The 22,584-nt window shown below is 43.7% G+C and overlaps 1 protein-coding gene across 9 annotated transcripts in view; it reads left to right on the top strand.

The window, feature by feature from the left end:
• Positions 1–22,584, top strand: part of ARID1B (AT-rich interaction domain 1B) — a 400,901-nt gene that overhangs the window by 374,352 nt on the left and 3,965 nt on the right. For all 9 annotated transcript variants that reach the window (XM_076002847.1, XM_076002846.1, XM_076002845.1 and 6 more), the window contains 8 exons: positions 384–593; positions 3,174–3,378; positions 8,128–8,266; positions 8,527–8,699; positions 13,808–13,958; positions 16,401–16,497; positions 17,946–18,729; positions 21,092–21,222. In XM_076002847.1, the coding sequence (XP_075858962.1) occupies positions 384–593; positions 3,174–3,378; positions 8,128–8,266; positions 8,527–8,699; positions 13,808–13,958; positions 16,401–16,497; positions 17,946–18,729; positions 21,092–21,222 (1,890 nt within the window). The remainder of the gene's footprint in view (positions 1–383; positions 594–3,173; positions 3,379–8,127; positions 8,267–8,526; positions 8,700–13,807; positions 13,959–16,400; positions 16,498–17,945; positions 18,730–21,091; positions 21,223–22,584) is intronic.

Genomic DNA, 22,584 nt, shown 5'->3' with positions numbered 1-22,584 from the left:
TAAAATTTTTAACTCACTGTACTTATTGCATGAGCTAGCATCCTTTTATTTTTAAACATGACATGAGGTGTCATTGGAATTTTGCCTTCTGAGATTCAACGCTTATAACAAAGTAAAAAAGGGTTTTTGATTTTGGTTTTATTTTTTAAGTGTATAAAAGGGGGAGTTTGGGCCCTTTATTTTTAAAGTCAAAGTAAATTCCTAATTAAGAAAATGTATAGTTTGTGCCTGAACTAGTAGCCTTCATTCCTAATTGTTGTGTGATAGCAGTAGTTTTTTAATCTCTTTTCTTCTTGTATTTTTTGCTCATTACTTTTTCTTACCTTCTTCCCTTTTCCTCTGCCCACCCTTGCCCCATCTCCACATGCTCCTTCCGGGCATAGAAGTCCAGCTCATCCACCACCACTGGGGAGAAGATCACAAAGGTGTATGAGCTGGGGAACGAGCCAGAGAGAAAGCTCTGGGTCGACCGATACCTTACCTTCATGGAGGAGAGAGGCTCCCCTGTCTCAAGCCTGCCTGCAGTGGGCAAGAAGCCCCTGGACCTGTTCCGACTCTATGTCTGCGTCAAAGAGATTGGAGGTCTGGCACAGGTGAGAGCGAGTGAGTGAGTAAGGAGGCATCATAAATAAGATCTTACAGAAGCCTTCTTGGATATGTGAAAAGGGAAAGCTAAGCCTGCAGGAATGTCCCTTCCTGGGACCATGTCAGTGCGCAGGAACATTGGGGCACCCTGGTCCTGCCACCACCTTGCAGTGTGACCTCATCAGGTCATTTACCGGGGTCTCAGTTTCCTCATCTGTACAGTGAGATTTTTTCTTCTGTTTCCCTGACAACTGTAGAATTCTCTGGAAATCTGCCAGGAGCTCACAGTAAATACTCTAGAAGTATTCTACAAATGACTGAATTAATTATGCTAGATATAAGTCAAATTCACTGTTGACCTTTATCTGGAACAACTGATCAAGGAAATTATAAAACCATGCGCACAGTACCTGGACAAGTAGGAGAGCCAATGCTATGATTTCAGCAGGGCTGGGCCTCAATGGGGGCAGGAGAAACTCCTGGGGCGCAGCATGTAAAGAGGGGCTCAGTGCATGTCCCCTTGAGTCTCGTGCCCGAGTGCCACACTCTCCTCACCGCGCCCCTAATCCTTAGTAAAGAGTTGGTATGGACGTGTCCTCCCATAGAAATGAGGAAAGGATCCTCACGTGTTAGTACCTCACTGTGTGGCCTTTGTCTTTCTAAATACATAAGTCACCAGCCCCAAAGAACAGAGGAGGAAACTCTGGTGTAACAAAATAAATACAATAATTTTGTGGTCCAAGGGCACTCGCAGGGTAGGTGGTGGGGCCAGGTCTGTCTGTTTCCAAAACACGTGGTCTTCCCATTTACTAGCAGTTCTCAAACTTAGCAATGCAGTGGCATCAGATGAGGAGCTTTTAAAAGCTGTTAGTACCTGGGCCCTGCCCCAGATCAATGAGATGACACTGTCTGGGCCCTAGGTGGTCTAATGGGCAGTTAGAATGAGGCACTCTGCACCTATCCAATGTGGCAGGGGTCACTAGCTACCCAAGGCTAGCCAGGTATCCTTGGGGGCCTGCTGTGGTCTCAGTGCTGCAAGTAAGGGATACATCAGGGGCCTTTGTTCTTGGCCTTCCCCTTAGGTGCCTGATCCCTCCCATCCGGGAACAGAGACCTACGACTCAAAGAATTAGAGCTTGCGTCAGGGCTGTGTATAACCAGATGCTAAACTGTGATGCAGACCACGTGTGAGTGGTGGTCGGCAAGAGGAGCAATGGAAGCGAGCCTCTCTCCAGCCTGGGCTCCACTCACCTGTCCCTTCTGTACCTGGGCTCCCCTGGCCAGTCCCCTCTGCACCTGGCCTCTTCTGTCATAGATGTTTTAGAACCACCAAGACTGCTCTGACAGTTAGATTTTGCTGTGTATCTGCCAGCACAGCGTAGATGTTGTCTGGCCACCTCGCTGTCTCTGCGTGTAACCAGGCCCGGTCTGCGTCTGGACTCTGCTGACTTGGCTGACGAGGTTGCTGGAATGGAGCTGGGTGGCATCATCCTGTGCGCCCTGTCATGCTGTCTGCCCGGTGGGTGCAGATGTAGTTGGGGAGCAGGTGCCGGACTTCTCAAGATAGACCTGTTTGCAGCCTCGTGCTGAGTGCCCAGAGCGCGGAGCATTCGGTGATTGGTTCATTGTGAACCATTTAATACTAAAATAAATGGACATAAAGAGCTTTGTGAGAAAGTTTGAATCCAGAAATGTACAATTTCATTAAAAACCACAGTCCCCTTAACCCCTAGCACACTGTGCACGGCGGGAGGCACCGAAGGCAAAGCCTCCCCCGAGTTATGTGCCCGTCTTCACATTCCATTCAAGTGTTTAGCTTTTCCTAGCCTGTTCCCAGTTGGGACTCAGAAGGGTGAAGCAATGCCTCAAATCTTTATGTAACATTTCAGTATTTCTCTCTCTTTTTGCAATCGTGTTCTCTATCTCCAGCCTCGGTGTGTTTGAGTTGGAGCGTATCACGTGAAGGTGTGCGCTCCGCCCTGTCACCTGAGCTGGTGGCTTTACAGAGCCCAGCCAGTGGCTAGTGGCATCGCCTTCAGCTTTTAAGTTGGGGTAATTTGGTCAGGGGGCCACACTCGCCCTTGCACCGGGTGCGGCCTTCGACCGACTGGACAGGCAGCCCCCCTGGGCATGGGTCTCAGACGTTAGGCCGTTTCTGGGAGCTTGTGGCTGTTGGAAGGAAATGTGGTTTTTCATGTCGCTGCTCAGACACTTAAATTGCAAAATAGTTCTATTATAATGCTTTTTAAATTAGTTTTTAGATGCCCTTTTTTTCTTAATTAGATGGGGTGGGCTGAGTGTGATCAGGGTGTGTGTTAGAACTCGCAGGCCCCGAGCGCGAGGCGTCAGGAGCTGCGGCAGGCAGGAGGACCTCACGAGCAAGGCTTTTTATGTCGCTATCAGCAGGTTCCTTAATGGTTTTATAACTGGAAATGCTGTCTATGCACTACTGAGTGGGAGTAATGAGCATTAGTTAAAAGAGGCAAATGAAAAAAAAGTAAACCAAGACATTAAGTGCTTTTTTTTGTCTCCTGGCTTTAAACAAGCCACTTTGCTGCAAACCAATGATCCTGCCATTTTTTTGCTAGGTTAATAAAAACAAGAAGTGGCGTGAGCTGGCAACCAACCTAAATGTTGGCACTTCAAGTAGTGCAGCGAGCTCCCTGAAAAAGCAGTATATTCAGTACCTGTTTGCCTTTGAGTGCAAGATCGAGCGAGGGGAGGAGCCCCCGCCAGAAGTCTTCAGCACCGGCGACACGAAGAAGCAGCCCAAGCTCCAGCCGCCATCTCCTGGTAAGTGGCAGCACTGCAGCGTCCACGCCACAGCCCAGGGCACGTGCTGGGGGCTCTGGGAGGTCCTTTCCCAGTAAAGCCCAGGGAGAACTGGGATCTTGGAGAGGAGGGGATTTTGCTTTGTTTTGTGTACTTAATTGAGCCCTTGTTGACAGTGCTGAAGGGGTGAGAATAGAATTTGGGATGTGACCGTTTTCAGTCAGCACTCCGAGGGCTCCTACTCTTGCTCTATCTGATTTAGTCAACACAGGCTTGGGGGTTCTGAGCTCTACACCTTTATTCCTTTTACAAGTATTTAAAAAACATTCCATCTGTGTCTGTACAAAATAAAGATCCTCGCTAACCTGCTTTAACACTTTTGCAAAATGCTGCCCACAGATTTAACAGCCAGCTCAGGCCAGCTCTCCCACTGTGGGGGACACTCACGTCTGTACTTTTGCAAAATGAAATTTGGACTTAGTTTTTCATGTCCTGTGCCCAGCAAGTTCTCGCTTTCAGGGAATGCAGCAGACTGTCAGAAATGGTGGTCAGGTCGGCTTTGACCTGGAGGTCAGGGGTCTTAGGGGTTGATACCAAGGTGCTCCCCTAAATGTGAGGCAGACCACAGTAACAGCAGCTGCCCTCTCCCCGCCTCTCCCCACCAGCTGTCAGAGACCCTGCCTTTCTTCTCAGCTCTTCTGCTAGCCTGTGTTCTACCTGATAGGGTTTCAAGTTTGAAATTACTAAATCATGCATTCTGATAAATGCAATGTTAGAGATGGGAAGAAGTTGGCACCTTAGTTCTTGGCAGTGACCTCAATCAAGTAAATCCAACCTTCTGTTTCCTGTTTGTGGCTCCTAGTCGTTGCTGTGCCACTCCACGTCCTTTCGTATGAGGTGGGGGCCGCACCCCTGCACCTGTGGCATAGCTTGTCCTGAGCACCGCTCCGAGCACTCCGGTTCGCCAGCACTGTTCCAATGCTTATCATTTCATCTTCACATCAGCCTCGTGATGTGACTTTTAAAAGCCATGGGAAAACAGAGGCCTGTAGAATCTAAGTACCTTGCCCAAGGCCACAGAGCTGGGGAGCAGCAGGTCTAATCTGGGTGACTGGCTTTAGGGTACACACCGAACCCACCAGACGCCTCTGATTGTATTGGAAATACCTTAGTAACAGGTGAAATGTTACCACATAGAAGCCAGAGAAAGAAGCCATTTCCCTTTCAGTGATTTCCTCTAGCTGTCTCCACGGCGAAGTTGATGTCTGGGGTTGCTAATCAAGGAATCTCAGATGAATACTTTTTAGGCCCACGTGAACTTGTAGTGAATATGCTTAGATTTAGATCTGTAGGTTCTAAGGACAAGTAGAAATCCCAGAAATCCTCCTTTCTAACCCCACCTTTAAGATTCGAAGCCTTGGCCACTTAGAGTGTACCTTAAAAACTGGGAAATCTAATTTTAAAAATCTCACATTACATTTAGTTCACAGAGTAAAACAAGCTGCCTATGAACAGCCCTGAAACTATTTTTCCAAAATAAAAACCCAGTGGGGCGTAGGGACCAAAGTGGAGATGTCTGCAAAGATCTAAGGGTGTATTTTATTTGCCGGGAAAGAACTCGTGTCCCTGAATGGTCTGCGCTTGTGTGTGGAGAATAGCTCTCCCGGCGCGCGCGGCTGCAGTACAGGAGGCCCTGCTGGGGCGCGGATCCTCCGGAAAGTGGAGGGCCTGTTCTCTTAACAGCTGGCTCTTTCCTTTCCCCTTTTTTTTAAACTGCCATTTTTATGGCAACATTATCATTTTAACTGCACAAAAGAGCTTGGATTACAGACGTACTTCTGAAAATCCATTCTCAGTAGTGCAGGTGGAGCCGGGCCCTGTGACACAGGCAGTGGAAGGACAGGCCCGTCCCTGGCGGTGGAGAGCGGCCCTCGGTGCCACGCACGGCACCAGGGCAGTGGGCGGCGGCCCGCGACGGGAGCTCTCGTGCCGTGCCTACTGTGCATCGGGTGGTCTGGTTCTGGTGCTATCATTAAGGAAGGCGTCTCTGAAACATTCTTGTTGTTGAAGGAGGAGACTAAAACCATTCCCACTGTCCTCCATGTCACATGGATTACAACATTTTTTAAAAATTAATTCCAAGCAAATATTTGTGTTCTTTGTAGTCACTTTTTTGCATAGGAACATAATTGTAGTAATTTTTTTACCGGCACATTCAGACAAACTAAACTAAAATATATTTAGGAAACACTCTAGATTTTTTTTTCCAATGATCACTTTGTACCAACTGAAATCCTAAATCTAAATCATTTAACTGTATTCTAAGAGGATTCCAAATCATCTGTGTCTAGCCCAGTATTCATGTGATGTGACTAATATGGACCTAGACGCAGTTCAGTCAGCCCTCGTGGTCTCTGGGCTGCACTCGACATCCGCCCTTGAGTGGCCGTGTGGCCACGCACACTAGACATCCGGGCTCCTGTCTTCCGTGACCAGAGCAAGTCAGCAAAATAAGGCTCCCACATGAGCCCTGGCCAGGCCGTGGGGATCTCATAAAACACCTAGAGAGGGCTGTGGCAGAGTCTGATGAGTCACCCAGGAGTCACTCCCCGTGGTCCCTGTAGTCTGTGAACCTTAGTGGGGAGGGCAGTGGCAGGACAGGCTAGGGGGAGGGGGCACAGAGGCAAGGAAGCCCCACGTTCAATTAGCAAGTCTGTAACCAAAAACCCATCCATCTTTGCTGGCAGGTGGCTGACTGAATTTCTATTATTAGCTGACAGGTGATGTCACAAAACCTGTCATGGATCCAACTAGGGAATCCTTAGTGGAAGATAAATGAGAAAGGGGCTCGGGTTATAAACAACGGTGCCCTCTGGTTGACCTCTAGTCACTGTAGACTGGGACATATCAGCTATTCTTGCTTCTCCCCACCCTACTTCCGGCAACCCCGCCAGAACTAGGGCACCAGGTTCGTGCTGTGTAAATTATCCTCCCAGCTAGCAGCCTGGCCATGCCGTCTGAAGTGTGTGAATGTACTTAACCTTCAGTGACCTTTCCATTGTTTACTTTAGAGTATACATTTGTAGCTTCTGGCAAAAGGTAGGGGTAGCCTAGAGAGCATGCCAGCCTCCTCTGTTAATGGAGTTGTAAGAGGTTGCATTTGTGTGTGTGTGTGGAAGGAAAGGAAAAAGCACTGGCAAGAGAAAATTATTCCATTTTTTTTTATTAGCTGTAAATAAGGCTCATTCTGAAATCACAGCCTTGTTCAGCAGGGCAGGCGCGTCTGTGGGTCATCCTTACACGACTGTGTGTAAAAAGACTACTTTTTGCCCTTGTTGCAACCTACTATATTAGGAAGCTTTGTTTTTAAGATATCTACGTTAAAAGTTAATCTTTCCAATGTCTATGAGAAATTCTCCAAGTTGTGAAGTCCAGGGCTCACAGGGCGAGTGTCTGTCACACAGAATGCACAGCTCTGCTGGCCAGAGTTCTCCCCACCCAGCCCAGGATCTGGCAGAGCTCATCTGGCTGGAAATGTCTGTGCTTGGCGGAGGCTTTCTGGGTAGAAGTGACATGCTCATTGTGATTCCTGACCCCTCTACTCTGTAATCTCTAGTGATTTAACCTCCGTGGCCTCTCAAGGAAAATGCGAGTCATGGTAACTGCAGAGAGCCTTGGGAACTCGCTAAGAAAAGAAGCATAACAGTAACATGTGACATGTTATTATTTACAAGCAGCCATAATTCTGCCATCTGTCACAGTTCTGAGCGCCTTTACTGTAAACTCCATGAGGGCAAGTGTTTTTGTCTTTCCTGTTGGTTCGGTACACTGGTGTGTCCAGGCATAGAGAAGGGCCTAGAATATAGCGGGCCTATTATTCATTCAGTAAGTGTTTGCTTAATTAATAAATGAAACCAATATCTCTTGAACATCTAACATGCTAAGGACTGTGATAGTTGATCAAGCAGGGCCCTTGAAATATGGTTTTCCTTCAACATGAGGTTAATTAATTTTTTTTAAGAATCCTACTTAAGTTTTCTTAAAAACTTGTTCATTTCTGAGCCCTGTTGTTATAATGTAATTACAGTTAAAGCCAAACCTCAGAACTCTGATGCCAACATTAAGGAACTCTGAATTGGTATAACTTGTGTTTTTTAATATAAATCTTTCTGATTTCATAGCTCAAACAAGGACTTTTATTAATGACAGAGCATAGGCACATTTATATGTTGAGAAGGTGTTGAAATGACAAAAGGCTCATTATTAATTTGTGTCATTGCCTTTCTCATTGTCTAAGATCCAGAACTAAGCTTTCTAATATTTTTCTAAAGCAACACAATAGTTTATCAAGTTGATGTACCAAATTTTTCATCCCATTTTTTAAAATTTACATTTTGATTATTTCTAGTCAGACAATATTGAAGTAAACATTTTTTTCTTCCTAAAGCTTTCTTTTTATTATGTTATTTTCTTGGGATAAATACTGAGGAAACAAGTACTCCATGGAAAGGTATAAATATGTTTTATGGATCACAAATGAAATAGATTGTCCAATAGTTTACTCAAAAAACACTCTTACTGATTTTCACTCTAAATGTAAGAGCAACTAATTTTATTACATCATTATCAGCAATGGATATTACTACTATTTATATTATAATGGTATCTTATTTTAATTTATATATATATATATATATAAAACTAGCAAAAGTGAGCTTACTTGGTAACCTCTAGTTTTTTCCCATTTTCTCTTGGTGCTGCTGCTATCAGCTAACTCAGGATCCTTGCAAGGCCCTCAGACCCCCCAGTCAACTGGCAGCAATTCCATGGCAGAGGTTCCAGGTGACCTGAAGCCACCTACACCGGCCTCCACCCCTCATGGACAGATGACCCCAATGCAAGGTGGAAGGTATGTCTAAACACAAAATTCATAAGCCATACAAAATCTGATTTGTTTACCTATTAATTTTTTGGAGCCAACTTCAAAGAAAGAAGAAATGGTGCTCCCTAGAAAGTTTTTGAATGTTGATTACTACTAGTTTTATTCATGTGATTTATTTTAGATGGTTTTTGCATTTACAGATTTTGAAATTGGTTTATCTTCTGAATACCGTGTTTGAAGGTAACTCCCGCTATATTGTTAAGCTTTCATGTTTTGCATCTCCTCAGAAGCAGTACAATCAGTGTGCACGACCCGTTCTCAGACGTGAGCGATTCGTCCTTCCCAAAACGGAACTCCATGACTCCAAATGCCCCGTACCAGCAGGGCATGGGCATGCCAGATGTGATGGGCAGGATGCCCTATGAACCCAACAAGGACCCCTTTGGGGGCATGAGAAAAGGTATGTGCAGAGGGGCCTCTGCCCAGACCTGCTCCTGAGGGCATTTTTCTCTCTGCTGTTGCACCACCAGTTCATCTGTTCCCTAGAACATACTGAGTGCTTGTTGCTGAGGTTTGAGCCCATCTGCTCAACCTGCTAAGTTTGTGACCTTGGGAAAAGTATTTAGCATCTCTGTGCCTTACTTTCCTCGTGTAGAAACTGCGAAAAATAATAGGGCCTGCTTCAAAGGGGATCATGAGGATTAATTAAGTTAACAATGCACAGAAAGCCCAGAGAAGAGTGGCTGGCACCTGTGGTAAGTCAGGTTGGCAATACCTAGTGTCAGGGTCGTGGTCGCATCGTTCTATTGGCTTGAGCCAGCACAGCGCCAGGTGCTAGGCAGTATATTGGTAAGTCACACACAGTCCCTCCCTTCACAGAATTAACAGACTCTTAGGAGGAAACAAAAAATAAGTTAAACCACAAATCAGTAATTGAAGACTGAGGTTGGTAAAAGAAAGGATACTAAGAGGAATAAAGGCTACAGATAACAGTGACACTGGGTGGGGACGGTGGAGGAAGGGACACCAGGTCATCTGGACTGCAGAGGGAAGAAGAGTGGAAGGGCCCAGGCAAGAGCCAGCTTGGCATGTCCGAGGAGCTGGCAGGTGTCCCCAGCCTTTGTGGCCACGTTGATGAGTTTGGATTTGGGTTTTTTGTCTCGGTAAAAGATGTCATGCAGGGAAGTGGTGTGACTAGATTTTTGTTGAGTAAATAAACAAAGATCCGTCTGTGGAGAACACCCTGGGGAGAAGCGAAGAGGAGAGTAGGGAGACTGCGGGGACAGGTCAGGGAGGTGGCAGGTGGGAGCTGGGCACCAGCAGTAAGAGGAAGGGGCACACGCTGCCTTTGGAGGGGCTGAGGGAGAAGAGACTAATTGCCTTGACCTCGGGGCTGCAGGTGTTGTTCCCTGCCGTGTGGACGATGGGGAGAGGACCGGGACAGATAGGGAGCCAGAGCCACCCTGGGACATGTTAGGGTGAGGATGGGATGTGTGGCTGAGCCGAGCAGAGGTTAGAACTGGGTGTAGCCTGGCATGCTAAGCATAGAAAGGCCGTCCACAGCTGTGGGATCGATGAGATCATTGAGAGAGAGTGCGAGAGTTCCTGGTGCAAACACCAGGGTGGCTCTTCCCTTTATGCTACTGACCCAGGCTCGAGTCCACACTGAGGTTGTGGCTGACTGAGCTCTGCCCATGGCTTGCAAGCTGCAAGTGGAAACTTGATATTTTGCTTTTTGGTGTTCTGAACGCATTCAGGTCCTGTGGAATTAAGGCGTGTGAATGTTACTGGGGGAAAATAGTGAATAATATTTTTATAGAAGCACTTATTTTGGAATCCCTTAAATATTAATAATAGTACCTGTGTTGTGATTAGATGTTAAGATACATGAATTTCTTGATATATTGTCTGAGTACAGAGAAGCATAAAGCCCAAAGCCTTGGTTTCCATAAGTATTGTGGACCGATGAAAAATAACAATGGAGAATCTCAAAAATGTGAATATTGGGCATATGCCATTTAAGAATGATACTTACAATATTTCATATACATTTCATATGTAATGTTTCAGATAACTGTCATAAAACAAGATAATCTACAATTTTTCCTTTCAAGAGTTCAGTCTGCTTATTTCAAGGAAAGATTTTACAGAACATGCAATAAACGCATAAGCTCAGAAATTCAAAAACTTTGTGAATGTTGGGATACTTATTTTTCTCAGTGCTATGAGATGTTAGAGTATTTTGTTAGTGTTTTTGGTGGGTATATCCTATTTTTAGGTTCTGAAAATATGACAACATGGAAAAAAACAGTAATATTTGGAATTTGGCCTCAATTTTTTGTGAACCATACCAATATCCTACCTATATGGTATATTGGATAGCTAGAGTTATATTTCCCTTGTCTCTTTATGCCTATAATTTTTCTTATTATAATAATAAACTTGGGGGAGAATGATTGTGAGATTACCTTGTTGTGCACTAGGTGGGTGCTTCTCAACTTATAATGGGGTTACATCCTGTTAAATAATCATATCTTAAAAATATCATAAGTCGAACACACACTTTTGACTTGATATTTTTTATTTATGGTGGGTTTATCTGGACATAACCCCATCTTAAATCAAGGGGCATACCAAATGTGTATCGCTTTTGCACCATGATAAAGTAGAAGCACCCCACTCTGGGGACAGTCTGTAATATGTTTTCATCGCGCATTACCCGGTGTGAATGATGCCAGTGGCTAGTACAATCCCTAGGGTACCTCAGTTCATCTGCTGTCTTATGATATTGGTATATTGAGTACCAAATTAAAGCAGATAAACAGAAAATCCATGGGAAACAGGTTTTCTTATGGGCTTATCCCTGTACTATATAAAGTTCTCTATTCTTCAGTTTGCCTTGTCCCGTCAGTGAACTTGGTGATGCTCTGGTTTTTTATGTAATGAAATAATCAGTGGAAAATGTGATCTCTGTCGCTGCTGCTGCTGCTGCGGGGTTGTACGTGGTAGTGCAGTAAGTCGAAGAGCCTAATCTAATACCCAGCAGCCCTGTGCAGCCTTGCCCTGCCTGTGTGCCCGCCTGCCTCCCCACCATCTGATTTCCTTACTTCACTGATCGAGGCATTGATTGATTACATATAAGTGAACGTAATATTTATATATTGCTTAACTAAACAGTATATTTTGAATATTAATATCTGTGTACATAGCTCTACTTTTTAAAATTGAATAGTTTTACCCTAATGCTAGTAATGGATGGATTGTTTCATAATATTTTGCTATCATAAACAGTGCTGCAGTGATTGTTGAATTGCAGCTATATTTTTCACACTTGTTAGAGTGTTTCTGTGAAATAGATTCCTAGAAGTAGAGTTGTTGAATCAAAGAATGTGAGCTTTTTGTTTTTACTTTACTGAGCATCTCAGTAATCCAGTATTATGTAACAGCGAACTATCCCAAAATGTAGTGGCTTTACATGGCAACACTTAATTATCTCTCACAGTTCTGTGGGGGACTGGATAGGTCTTCACTGTGTGTTGTCAGCTAGCACACTGAGCTGGCTGCCATCATCTGGAAGCCACACCAGGAGCTGTGGTGGGGCCGTTGACTTGGAGTCCTCTATGGGGCCTTCCCTTGTCTTCTTGGGTGCGCGAGACATGGCAGTAGGCTCCAAGAAGGAGCAGTCCAAGGGGGCAAGCGCCAGTTGCCAGCACTTCTCGGCGTTCGCTCGCATCCCATTTGCTAGAGCCCCGATGGCCAGTGCTGGTCCCGTGACCAGGCCCAAAGTCACTGTGGGAGAGGAATTCACAGGCTGCGAGCGCCAGGATATGTGCTGCTTGGGGCTCCGAAGTAGAGCCTCCCATAGCAGCTCCTGGCAAAAATTAATGTTCTCAGAAAGACTATGTGAGGCCATGTGGTTCTCGCCTCATACTAAGAATGATTATTATCAGTCATCCTAATGTTGGCCAATCAGATTGTGGGGAAAAAAGTCAGGTAATTGTTTTAACTTGTATCTCTTACATTACTAGAACCCACACATCTTTTGTATGTTGATTGACCATTTATTTTTCTTCCTCTATGAATGCCCGTTTTGTGTTTGCCCATTTTTAATTTGGTTGCCTTCTTTCCTGTTGATTTTTTTACAACTCCTGTATTTTAGGGAATTAAGCTATTTAACTTATGCCACTTGATTTCTGTCTCTATTCTCATGTACAAAATAAGAAGTAATCTCAAAACCAGTTCTACCACAGGTTGATGTGAGATCAAGTAGATAAAATAGGTGAAAGCACCGTACAAAGTAAAATCCATCACACTTGTATTTGGCTTCATTATTTGACCCTCTCTCCCAGCTCAACAAAGTTTATCTAAAATTTTAATCAGTTTTTACCTGACATAACATAAAAGGAACCATCACAGGATGAAGAAAAGTAGTAGTATTATATATCAATTAAAATTCATATTAAAATCTTTAATTTGCCTTCAGGCTAGTTTCTGGACTTGACCTAATTTCCTTCAGGCTCTGAGCTGATGCTAATTTGCATATCTGACCTAATTGGCACTCTGCCCTCTGTTAGAAATAGTTGTATCTCATCCCATCTCGAGCTATTCTTAAGTCCCTAATAAGTTTCTTTATCCTGGTTTTGGAGTGAGTCAGTGGATGAGTGTTTATGTTAAGATTTTCACTTTCTTTCCTGTAAGAACTCTGTATACATATGTTATGTCTTCCTTACAACCACTTCATGAGATGGTATTACTGATCTCATTTTATAGACAAAGAATTACACTCAGAAGTTAGTAACTTACCCAAGTAAGAAATGGATGTAGGCCTATATTAGTTTTCTATATTGCTACGTAACAAGTGACCACAAACTCACCAGCGTAAGGCAACACAAATGCATGATCTCACAGAGTCTGTGGGTCAGGAGTCCGGCTGGGTCCTCTGCTCAGAGTCTCACAGACTGAAATCAAGGTGGTAGCCAGGCCTGTGTGTCCTCTGAGGGTCAGGATCCTCTTCCAGGTTCATTCAGGTGATTGACAGAATGGACTTCCTTGTGGTTGTAGGACCCAGCTCCCGTGTTCTGGTTGACTGTCCTCTCCTGCCTTTCCTGACCCGTGGTCCCCTCCACAGCATGGCAGTTGCTTCTTCAAGGCCAGCAGGGCTCCATCTCTGACCTCTGGACCCAAATTTATAGGGCTACTTGGATAATCTCCCTTTCAGTTAACCCACAGTCAGCTGATGAGCAACTTCAGTGACACTCGTGGAGTCCCTTTTGCCGTGTGATGTGATACAATCATGGGCGTGATCCCACCTACTCGCAAGTTCTGCCCACACTCAGGGGGACGTTGCATGGGAGGCAGACAGTGTGGGGGAGTCTCTGAGGCCGTCTTAGAATTCTGCCCCCATCAGGCACATCTTGACTCCAGACCTTGTGCTCTTTGATTAGTATTATGGTCTGCCATAATAAGGGTAAGATATAATACAAAGACAACAAAATTTCTAGAAGGGATGTATGGGCCCTTTGACTTTTACAATTCTTAATTTTATGCCTTTTATCTAAAATATTGCAGTGCCTGGAAGTAGTGAGCCCTTTATGACGCAAGGACAGATGCCCAACAGCAGTATGCAGGACATGTATAGCCAGAGTCCCTCCGGAGCGATGTCCAACCTGGGCATGGGGCAGCGGCAGCAGTTTCCCTACGGAGCCAGTTACGATCGAAGGTGAGTAGTTTTTAAGATGAAGAGAAGATGACTTACTAGAAACTGTGCTTTCCTCTCATACACGTCGGGGCCCTGGTGGCTGAGCCACCAACAACATACGGTGTCTGCTTTCCTGGTGGAGTTACTTGGGAGGCATTTGCTGCTAATCTCCAGGGGCGTGTCGGGTATGGCCCTACAGCACCACAAGGACCTTGTCCTCAGGCAGCCAGCTGTACACTCCAGCTGCGGGTCGTCTGGGAGCTCCCAGGCTGCTTGGCTCTTAGCACCGGGGCCTCCCACCCTCCTCCCGCCTTTCTTAGGGAAATGTCTGTTGCAGTGGAGGCCACATTAAGCTTTCAGTGTTCTGGAAAGGTCTTCCAGGAGTTGCTTTTTCAGATGTTTCCAACTCTTCCCTGTGAACATTTTAAACAGAGAGCGATTTCTTTGCTCCTTAATAAACATCTCTGAGAAAACCCACCGCACAGGCCTTACGGGAGCCTTTCCTAAGGAAGTCTCCTTGACATTAAAACAGCAAGTCCGACTGCGGGCCGGATGCGGATTGATTTTTAACAAGATAGAGGAAAGTCACTGACATGTCTGAGAGGCCATCAGAAAACTGCTTCCTCCCTGCACCTCTGAGTTGGCACTTCCTGCACCTCTGAGTTGGCACTTCTTATCACAGCAGCCCCTTCTTTCGTTGGTATGTTCTCTGCCTCCCTAATAAGAGACATGATTAGAAACAAGGATTTATTATAATAATTCTGATTTTTAAAGAAAATAAAATAGAGGTGCAGCAGAAGGCCCTTTTTCTGAGTGTAGCCACGCTGGCGTACGGGACAGGACTGGCTTTCGGATCGCTTCCTTCACGCTCGGGTGTGGTGGCTGTGCTCAGGGCCCGCCTGGCCAGAGCCTGTGCCCGTCCTCAGTGCACACGCAGGGCCATGGGAAGGTTACTCAGTGGAAAGCGTTCCTGAGTATAATACAAAAGGGGGAGGAGGTTTGAAAAATCACTGTTTTACCATATAAGGTTTCTTTATGGCATTTTCTGTGACCCGTTCTTGAGAGTACATAGCCATCCGTACCCGAGGTGACACAGTGCATTCTCATCGTGATCTAAAAATTTATTCTTCTAATTCTTACCCTGGCCATAATGTAGCAAATATTTATTTGTGATGTCCACATTAATCGGTTAACCATTTTATAATATAGAGTGTGCTGGAGCAAGGATTTTAGTTAGGTTTGGTTTGTTTCTGAGGGTCCAGGAAAAGCTACTGAGTTTTTTTTTTGTTTTTTTTTTTGGTTTTTTGCTTGTTTTGTTTTTTTGCTGATGAGATTAGAGGAACAATTATTTTGGCTCTTCCATACATACCATATTAGAGAGAGAGGTTTGCCTCATTGTTTTCTGTTCTGAAAAATATTATTTGCTGTTTAACTGAAATGTTATGTCAAATTTCATTCATTTCCTCCTAACTATAAGCTTCCTTCTGGATATCAAAGTAGTTAACAAAAACTTTCCCTCATGTCTATTCTACATATGATAGTCTAAAATTTTACTTTATTTTTCCTTATTATCATTCTTTGATCAGCTTAGGAATATATTAAGCCCAATTATTCCCTTTCTTACAGGATTTAATATAGTAACTTTTAATTTAATATAGTAACTTTTAACTTTTAATTTAATATAGTAACTAGTTTGAAACCAGTTTATTTTTCAAAATTCCAAATCTATTCCCTTTTAAAACATGCTATTTTGGTGGTATTTATAAGTTCTCAACATAACAGCAGTTGAAAAATAAAGTATTATTCATTTCTATTTTAAGATTTAATAGAAGTACATTTAAATCATCCTCCTTATTCTTTTCTGTAGCCTTTTAGAGCATTGGACTTTGAGATATCGAGTACAGTTGTATATACAATGATTAGCTAAGTCAGCATCACATGGGTTAATTTTGAAGTATACTTTTTAAAAATTAAACATTTTATGTTCATGATGAGAATGTGAAAATTAGAAACATTTTCCGTATTCTGGTACTTCTTCTAGAAATATTTCTTTTTAGTCTTAGATTCTTTTCCTTGTTTCTTGCTTTCATTATCTCCTCCCATCACAACATTACATGCTACTTCCAAAGGTAACTTTAGTGGGTAGGTGGGGCTTCCACCTCAAAGACAGAGGCCACAGGCTTTCACAAGTGCTCACAGGGTGCCTGCCTGTCCAACCGGTATTCCTCCGACACCTATTAACCACAGCCCGAACCAGGAGGCTGGCACTTATCCCACGATGGGTGTTCCGTCCCTTTGCCGGAAGTCAAAGCGCAGCTGCTGCTCAAAGTGCCTTGGTCGAAGGGGTGTAGGGAGAGGGCAAGGCAGTGCCGTGCAGGAGTGTAGCGTTTCCAGAAATGGATTGTCTCTTTCTGTTTGCCTGAAGTTTTGTAAATTAAGTTTTCTCTGAATGCCTTGTTCTAGGCATGAACCTTATGGACAGCAGTATCCAGGCCAAGGTCCTCCCTCGGGACAGCCGCCATATGGAGGCCACCAGCCGGGCCTGTACCCGCAGCAGCCGGTGAGTTGGCGAGTGGGCGTGGGGCTCCCTGTTCCCTGATTCTCTCCTGGAGGCTGAAGCTCAAAGTTGTATTACTTCTGAAGGTTTTTAGGAAGTATAGCAAAAATGTTTAGCATTTATTGAGCCTTCAGAATATAGTTAGTGCTAGGAATGTTATAGTTAACTCTTGGAATGTTGAAGTCAGTAAATTAAAAATAGCTCTTTGAATCGTGAAACAAATATATCATGTTACAAGAAGTTTAAGTGTATCCATCCTTGTAAATAATAACAAGTCCAAGTTAGAGTCAAGTATATTTTAAACATGTGTTTATCGTGTATACTATTATATCAAAAGTCATTTTAGAACAGAAATTTGTCAATATATTAAAGAGACTATGTATAAAAAGCAGACTTAATATATTACATAATAATTGTGAAAGTTAATTGGCTATTTAAAAATGAGATATGACTATATATTTTGATAAATTTATACTGGTTCTCCATTGCAGCTCAGAGAGATTTAGTTGTGCGAGATCTGCACCTTGCAGTTATTAACACTGTTGCAGAGATTTGCACTTCATGGTATGGTTTTCCAGGCATATAGGACTTTGCTATTTCTAAACAACTTTCAGTGCTGAGACCTCTTGCAAAATAGAGGAGTTTTTTGTTTTTGTTTTTAGAATTTTTAAACTACAAAGTAGCTTTTAACTACTTATTTTAATTTTGCTAGACTAGATAGGTACACTGAATTGTATTATTAAACCAACTGATCTTAACAATTTTCAAGAACTCTAATGAAAACCTCAAGCATCTCACTGCCTCCCATCAGGTTTCCCCTCCCTCATTAAGTGCTGTCCCTCAGAGCATCCCCAGGAGGACAGGTTAGTAGCTGCTACTGTGCTGGCCCTGTCGGAGCTGGGACCAGCAGGCTTCCATGGGCAAGTCTTGACTGGGACAGGCCAGAAGTGAGGGCGGGAAGCATAGGGTGGATGTCAGGGAGCACAGTCCAGGCCTAGGAGCTGAATCTTCTTTGGAGGCTTTTCTGCAAAGTGAGGCCTAAGAAATCCATTTAACCCGAGGCCTTTCAGGCTGGCCCCTGGAATCCTCGGTGCCTCCTGATGTGATCGTAGTGCAGCTCCAAGCCCCTGTCCAGTGTGTGCCTGTGTGGTAGTCACAATGCCATACTGTCCCAGTATCACAGCCAGAGGAGTGGAGACTTGTTTTTTTCCCACGATGTTTCAAGCATAGGAAAACAAACTTCAGAAGCCCTCTTCCGAGTGTGCGACATGGTGGGTATATAATACTGAAATATAGTTCATAAATTGTTTGTTCTTAGTTGTTATAGGAGCTTCCCATTTTCATTTTGGAGTGAACGTTCGACCAGGTAATAACTGTTTTGCACAGTGTAAGTATGCGTGATCATACCTGTAAGAGCACATCAGTGCGATTTGTCCTTATGTGAATTTCAGAATTACAAACGCCATATGGACGGCATGTACGGGCCTCCAGCCAAGCGCCATGAGGGGGACATGTACGGCATGCAGTACGGCAACCAGCAGCAGGACATGTACAACCAGTACGGAAGCTCCTACTCGGGCCCGGACAGGAGGCCTGTCCAGGCACAGTACCCCTACCCCTACAGCAGAGAGAGGGCGCAGGCCCCGGGGCAGGTGCAGGCGCACGGGGTCCCGCCGCAGGTGATGGGCGGCCCGATGCAGTCGTCCTCTGGTGAGGGGCCTCAGCAGAACATGTGGGCGGCCCGCAACGACATGCCTTACCCCTACCAGAACAGGCAGGGCCCGGGTGGCCCTGCGCAGGCCCCTCCGTATCCAGGCATGAGCCGCACGGACGATCTGATGGTACCTGATCAGAGGATAAATCATGAGAGCCCGTGGCCTTCTCACGTCAGCCAGCGTCAGCCTTACATGTCGTCTTCAGCCTCCATGCAGCCCATCACGCGCCCGCCGCAGCCGGCCTACCAAACGCCACCGTCACTGCCAAATCACATCTCCAGGGCGCCCAGCCCAGCATCCTTCCAGCGCTCCCTGGAGAACCGCATGTCTCCAAGCAAGTCTCCCTTCCTGCCCTCTATGAAGATGCAGAAGGTCATGCCCACAGTCCCCACATCCCAGGTCACTGGGCCACCCCCCCAGCCGCCCCCCATCAGAAGGGAGATCACCTTTCCTCCCGGCTCAGTGGAAGCGTCCCAGCCAGTCTTGAAACAAAGGCGAAAGATTACCTCAAAAGATATCGGTAAGAATTCCCAAGGATTTTTCCCTTTCAGTGCAGAATTTTAGTTTTATTTTAAATATAGGTCCTGTTAATCTCAAAGGGATAAAGTTGTGACTAAAATTTATGAGGACTTGTTTTTAGATAGGAGCAGTAGCTGGAAGCTGCTAATCTGAACTGAGAAATGCTGCCAGAAGAGAACTTGAATCAAAGGGTAGTTTTCCACAACTTGTGTATGACATAAGAGCTCCAAGTAAGAGGGAATCCTCAGCGATTACATACTGTGTTTGGGGGCTTAAAAATTTGACCCTAACCAGGCCACTTACTCTCTGCCATATGTGCCTAACAGACCCACTGTAAGGCTGATGAAATGCTAGAGGTGACCTGAGAAAATCTGAAAGCAAGCCACTCTGTCATTTGGTGACAACATACAGTGAATTTCCCTGGGAAAAATTCAAAGCCCGGATGTGATATGTAGATTGGTATATGACATGACGTAGATATGCTTTGCTCTGGTATAGAGAGTTGATGTCATCCAGAGGCACTGGTAGATGCGTGCCAAGGAACTGTGCCAACTGAATGCTGATGTTGCTTGTTCACCCGCCATGGGATGTTCTGAATACTAATCAGGAATCTGGGTTGTCTGAAAATACACACAATTTCTCTGGATTATTTTGGAAATACTTTTAACACAGCAAGGACAATAATAAATCTTGGTTGTATAAGAAAAAATTTTTCAAAAATCTCAAAATCCCTTGACTTAAAACCATTGTCAGTGATTAGAAAATTAAAGATATTAAATTAATGATATTAAAGATGTTTGCGGTCATTGGATATTAAGGACATATATAGAGAGACAGCAGAAGTAAGGAGTTTTTTATATACTAGGGGTAGTGAAGGAGAAAGGTATAGACAGATACTGAGCACCATTCTGTAGAGAAAAAAATATAGATGCACATATTTGTGTGTTATATCTAAAATTTTTAAATCTTTTGTGCATGTTATATAGTATTTGTCTTCAGCCTAGGGAAATTTATGTTCCTTATTTTAAGAAGAAAGTTTGACTTCTCTGTTATAAAAGTATATGTGCCTAGCTTGGAAATTTTGAAAAATAGAAAAAATTAAAGGAAAGGTGGAAAAGCGCTGCTGCCCTCCCCCACATGCGACCACGACTGGCGCCCGGAGCGAGCGGGGCCGCGCTGTCAGCGAGCAGGGTCTCTCTGCCACCTCGAGCTCGTGCGCTCCGCTGCCAGGGTGCCAGAGATGGCTTCCTTTGGGAATTCAGATACGATGAGTCTATTCCCCCAGCCCCGTTAGGGCAAATCTCACAAACTTTTTATCTGATCATCTGTTTTCTTTAGTAGCAGAGACAGGGAAAATGACAAAAAAAGACAGACCTTCTAATTCCCATTCCTTGGCCCTGAGCACACTCTTGAAAAATCTGAACCATCAAAGTGCTAATATTTGTCAGCAGTGTGTTCTGAGGGCAGGAGCACAGAAATCGAATAAAACAGCATGGGAAAATCAAGACTTTATATCTAAGGATGTGCTATTTTGGAATTAAATTTTGCTTTTATATTCCACACACTTGGCAGCCTTCCAAAGACACCACCTTGAGACACTTGTGATTGGAGAAGGCAATAGAAGACAGATACCCCTTTTTTTGTTTGTTTGTTTGTTTGTTTGTTTGTTTGTTTGTTTGACTCGGTTATTGAAAAATCTGATACATCATTTCAGGCTCTCGGGTGACTAAAAGAAATAAACCAGAGATGATAAAGGACCATTTATGCTTAACCACTCCCATGTCTACAAGCACTTTTGTCTCATATTTAACCAACAAAGCAAAAAGATCTTAACAAAAGTTTATTAGTATAGCTTATCACCTCCATTTATTTATTTTTTCAAGGCAGAGTCTCACTCTGTTGCCCTGGCTAGAGTGCCATGACATCAGCCTAGCTCACGGCGACCTCAAACTCCTGGGCTCAAGCAATCCTTCTCCCTCAGCCTCCATAGTAGCTGGGACTACAGGCATGTGCCACCATGCCTGGCTAATTTTTTCTATGTATTTTTAGTTGGCCAATTAATTTGTTTCTATTTTTAGTAGAGACGGGGTCTCGCTCTTGCTCAGGCTGGTTTCGAACTCCTGACCTTGAGTGATCTACCCACCTTGGCCTCCCAGAGTGTTAGGGTTACAGGCGTGAGCCACCGCGCCTGGCCTATCACCTCTTTAAAATGTGAAAATAATCATGTTTAACTGTTCCCTTAGAGCATTTGTTTCAAATCAGTATTTAACTCAACAGTATCCTTTTTTATTACTCTTTTGTTACTTCCTATTCTTTCATACATAGTTAATATTAATCATATCCTTATTCTTTCCCATTTTCAGTTACTCCTGAGGCATGGCGTGTGATGATGTCCCTGAAATCAGGTCTTTTGGCTGAGAGTACATGGGCTTTGGACACTATTAACATTCTCTTGTATGACGATAGCACTGTTGCTACTTTCAATCTCTCCCAGGTAAGCCAACACCAGTCCAACTAAGGACCAAAGTGAATATTAGAAAATTAACTAGTACATACTTACGCTTGAACTAATGCCCAAGTTACTAGGTATTGCCTAACATTGTTAGTCATTGCAATTGTTATAAACCAACCTTAATCATTGTGTAGTTGACTGGGATAATATTCACTTTAATGTGCAGTATATATACACGCACATACTTATATTTCTCATAAGAAAGCATTGACTCTGTGTGTGTGTATGGTATAGATAATAGTAAAGTTAAATTGTTGTTTAGAATGAATATTAACAGGCCGATGGAAATTAATCAAAATGTAACATAAAGTTATGACTGTAGTCAGTGTTGGAAATGCAGTTGGTTGCAGTGGAATATTACCTTACTTTCCAGGAGGATTTGACATCTTTCTTTTAATTAAAAAGCAATTTAAAGTTAAAAATGTTTTATATAAAATGTGTAGAAGTAGAGAGAACAGTTTAACGTACCCTTCAGTCAGCTAAAATAGTCATGAACTCATGGCCACAGTTGTTTTTTGGTCTGCTCTCTCCTGTTCCTGACTTTCTAAAGATTATTTTGAAGTGGACATTTAAAAGCATGATTTGAAACCTTAAAATTTGTACCCCCATAATATGCTGAAATAATAAAATAAAAATAAAAAGTCTCCTTTGTTCAGAGCTAGGCTTAAAGTAGCTTCCAGCATAATAGCTAGAAGAGAAAAGAACTGAAGTGTATGAAAAAGGCCCAACAGTCAGCTGGGCTATAGGCTTTTAAATAAATATTTAGAAATAAAGATGAGAAAAGACGATTTTCCCTACAGCATATGAACAATTCTCTACTTTCAGTGGAAAAAGCTAAAACATCTCATTTCCTTGCTCCTAATGAAATAAGACAGGAATCTCCCACTCTTTCTTTTCTCTCATTTAAGTCTTCAATGTAGCCCAGAAAAGTAATTTTTCAACTGACAGAAAGTATATTAATAAGGTCATAAACATTGTATAAGGTCTGTTTTAGCAGAAAATAAGTATTAAAAAATATATACTGCATTTGCAAGAGTAATTAACTTTCATTCTTACAGTAGGTAATCTGTTGTTGTTTACACATTTCCATAACCAGAACTGCTTTATTAACTTTCTCTTTTCCCCTGGGAAAGTAAACTTTAAGAGTGAGGGAAAATCCACTGGAAGCATAGAACCTTCCACACCCCAAAAGCATGGACTTTATAGTTGGGGCTTGGGCTTCGCCTCCTTAATATTTGCTCTGAGCCCACTTTTATGTCCCCTGACAGTAGGAGATGAAAGTATAGCCGATTTGCATAATGTCCCCCTGGGGGAATCCTTTTTATTACTTATTGTTCATAGGCC

Source organism: Microcebus murinus, chromosome 5, assembly GCF_040939455.1.
Source record: "Microcebus murinus isolate Inina chromosome 5, M.murinus_Inina_mat1.0, whole genome shotgun sequence".
Taxonomy (NCBI): domain Eukaryota; kingdom Metazoa; phylum Chordata; class Mammalia; order Primates; family Cheirogaleidae; genus Microcebus; species Microcebus murinus.
This window is presented reverse-complemented; position numbering and strand designations above follow the sequence as displayed.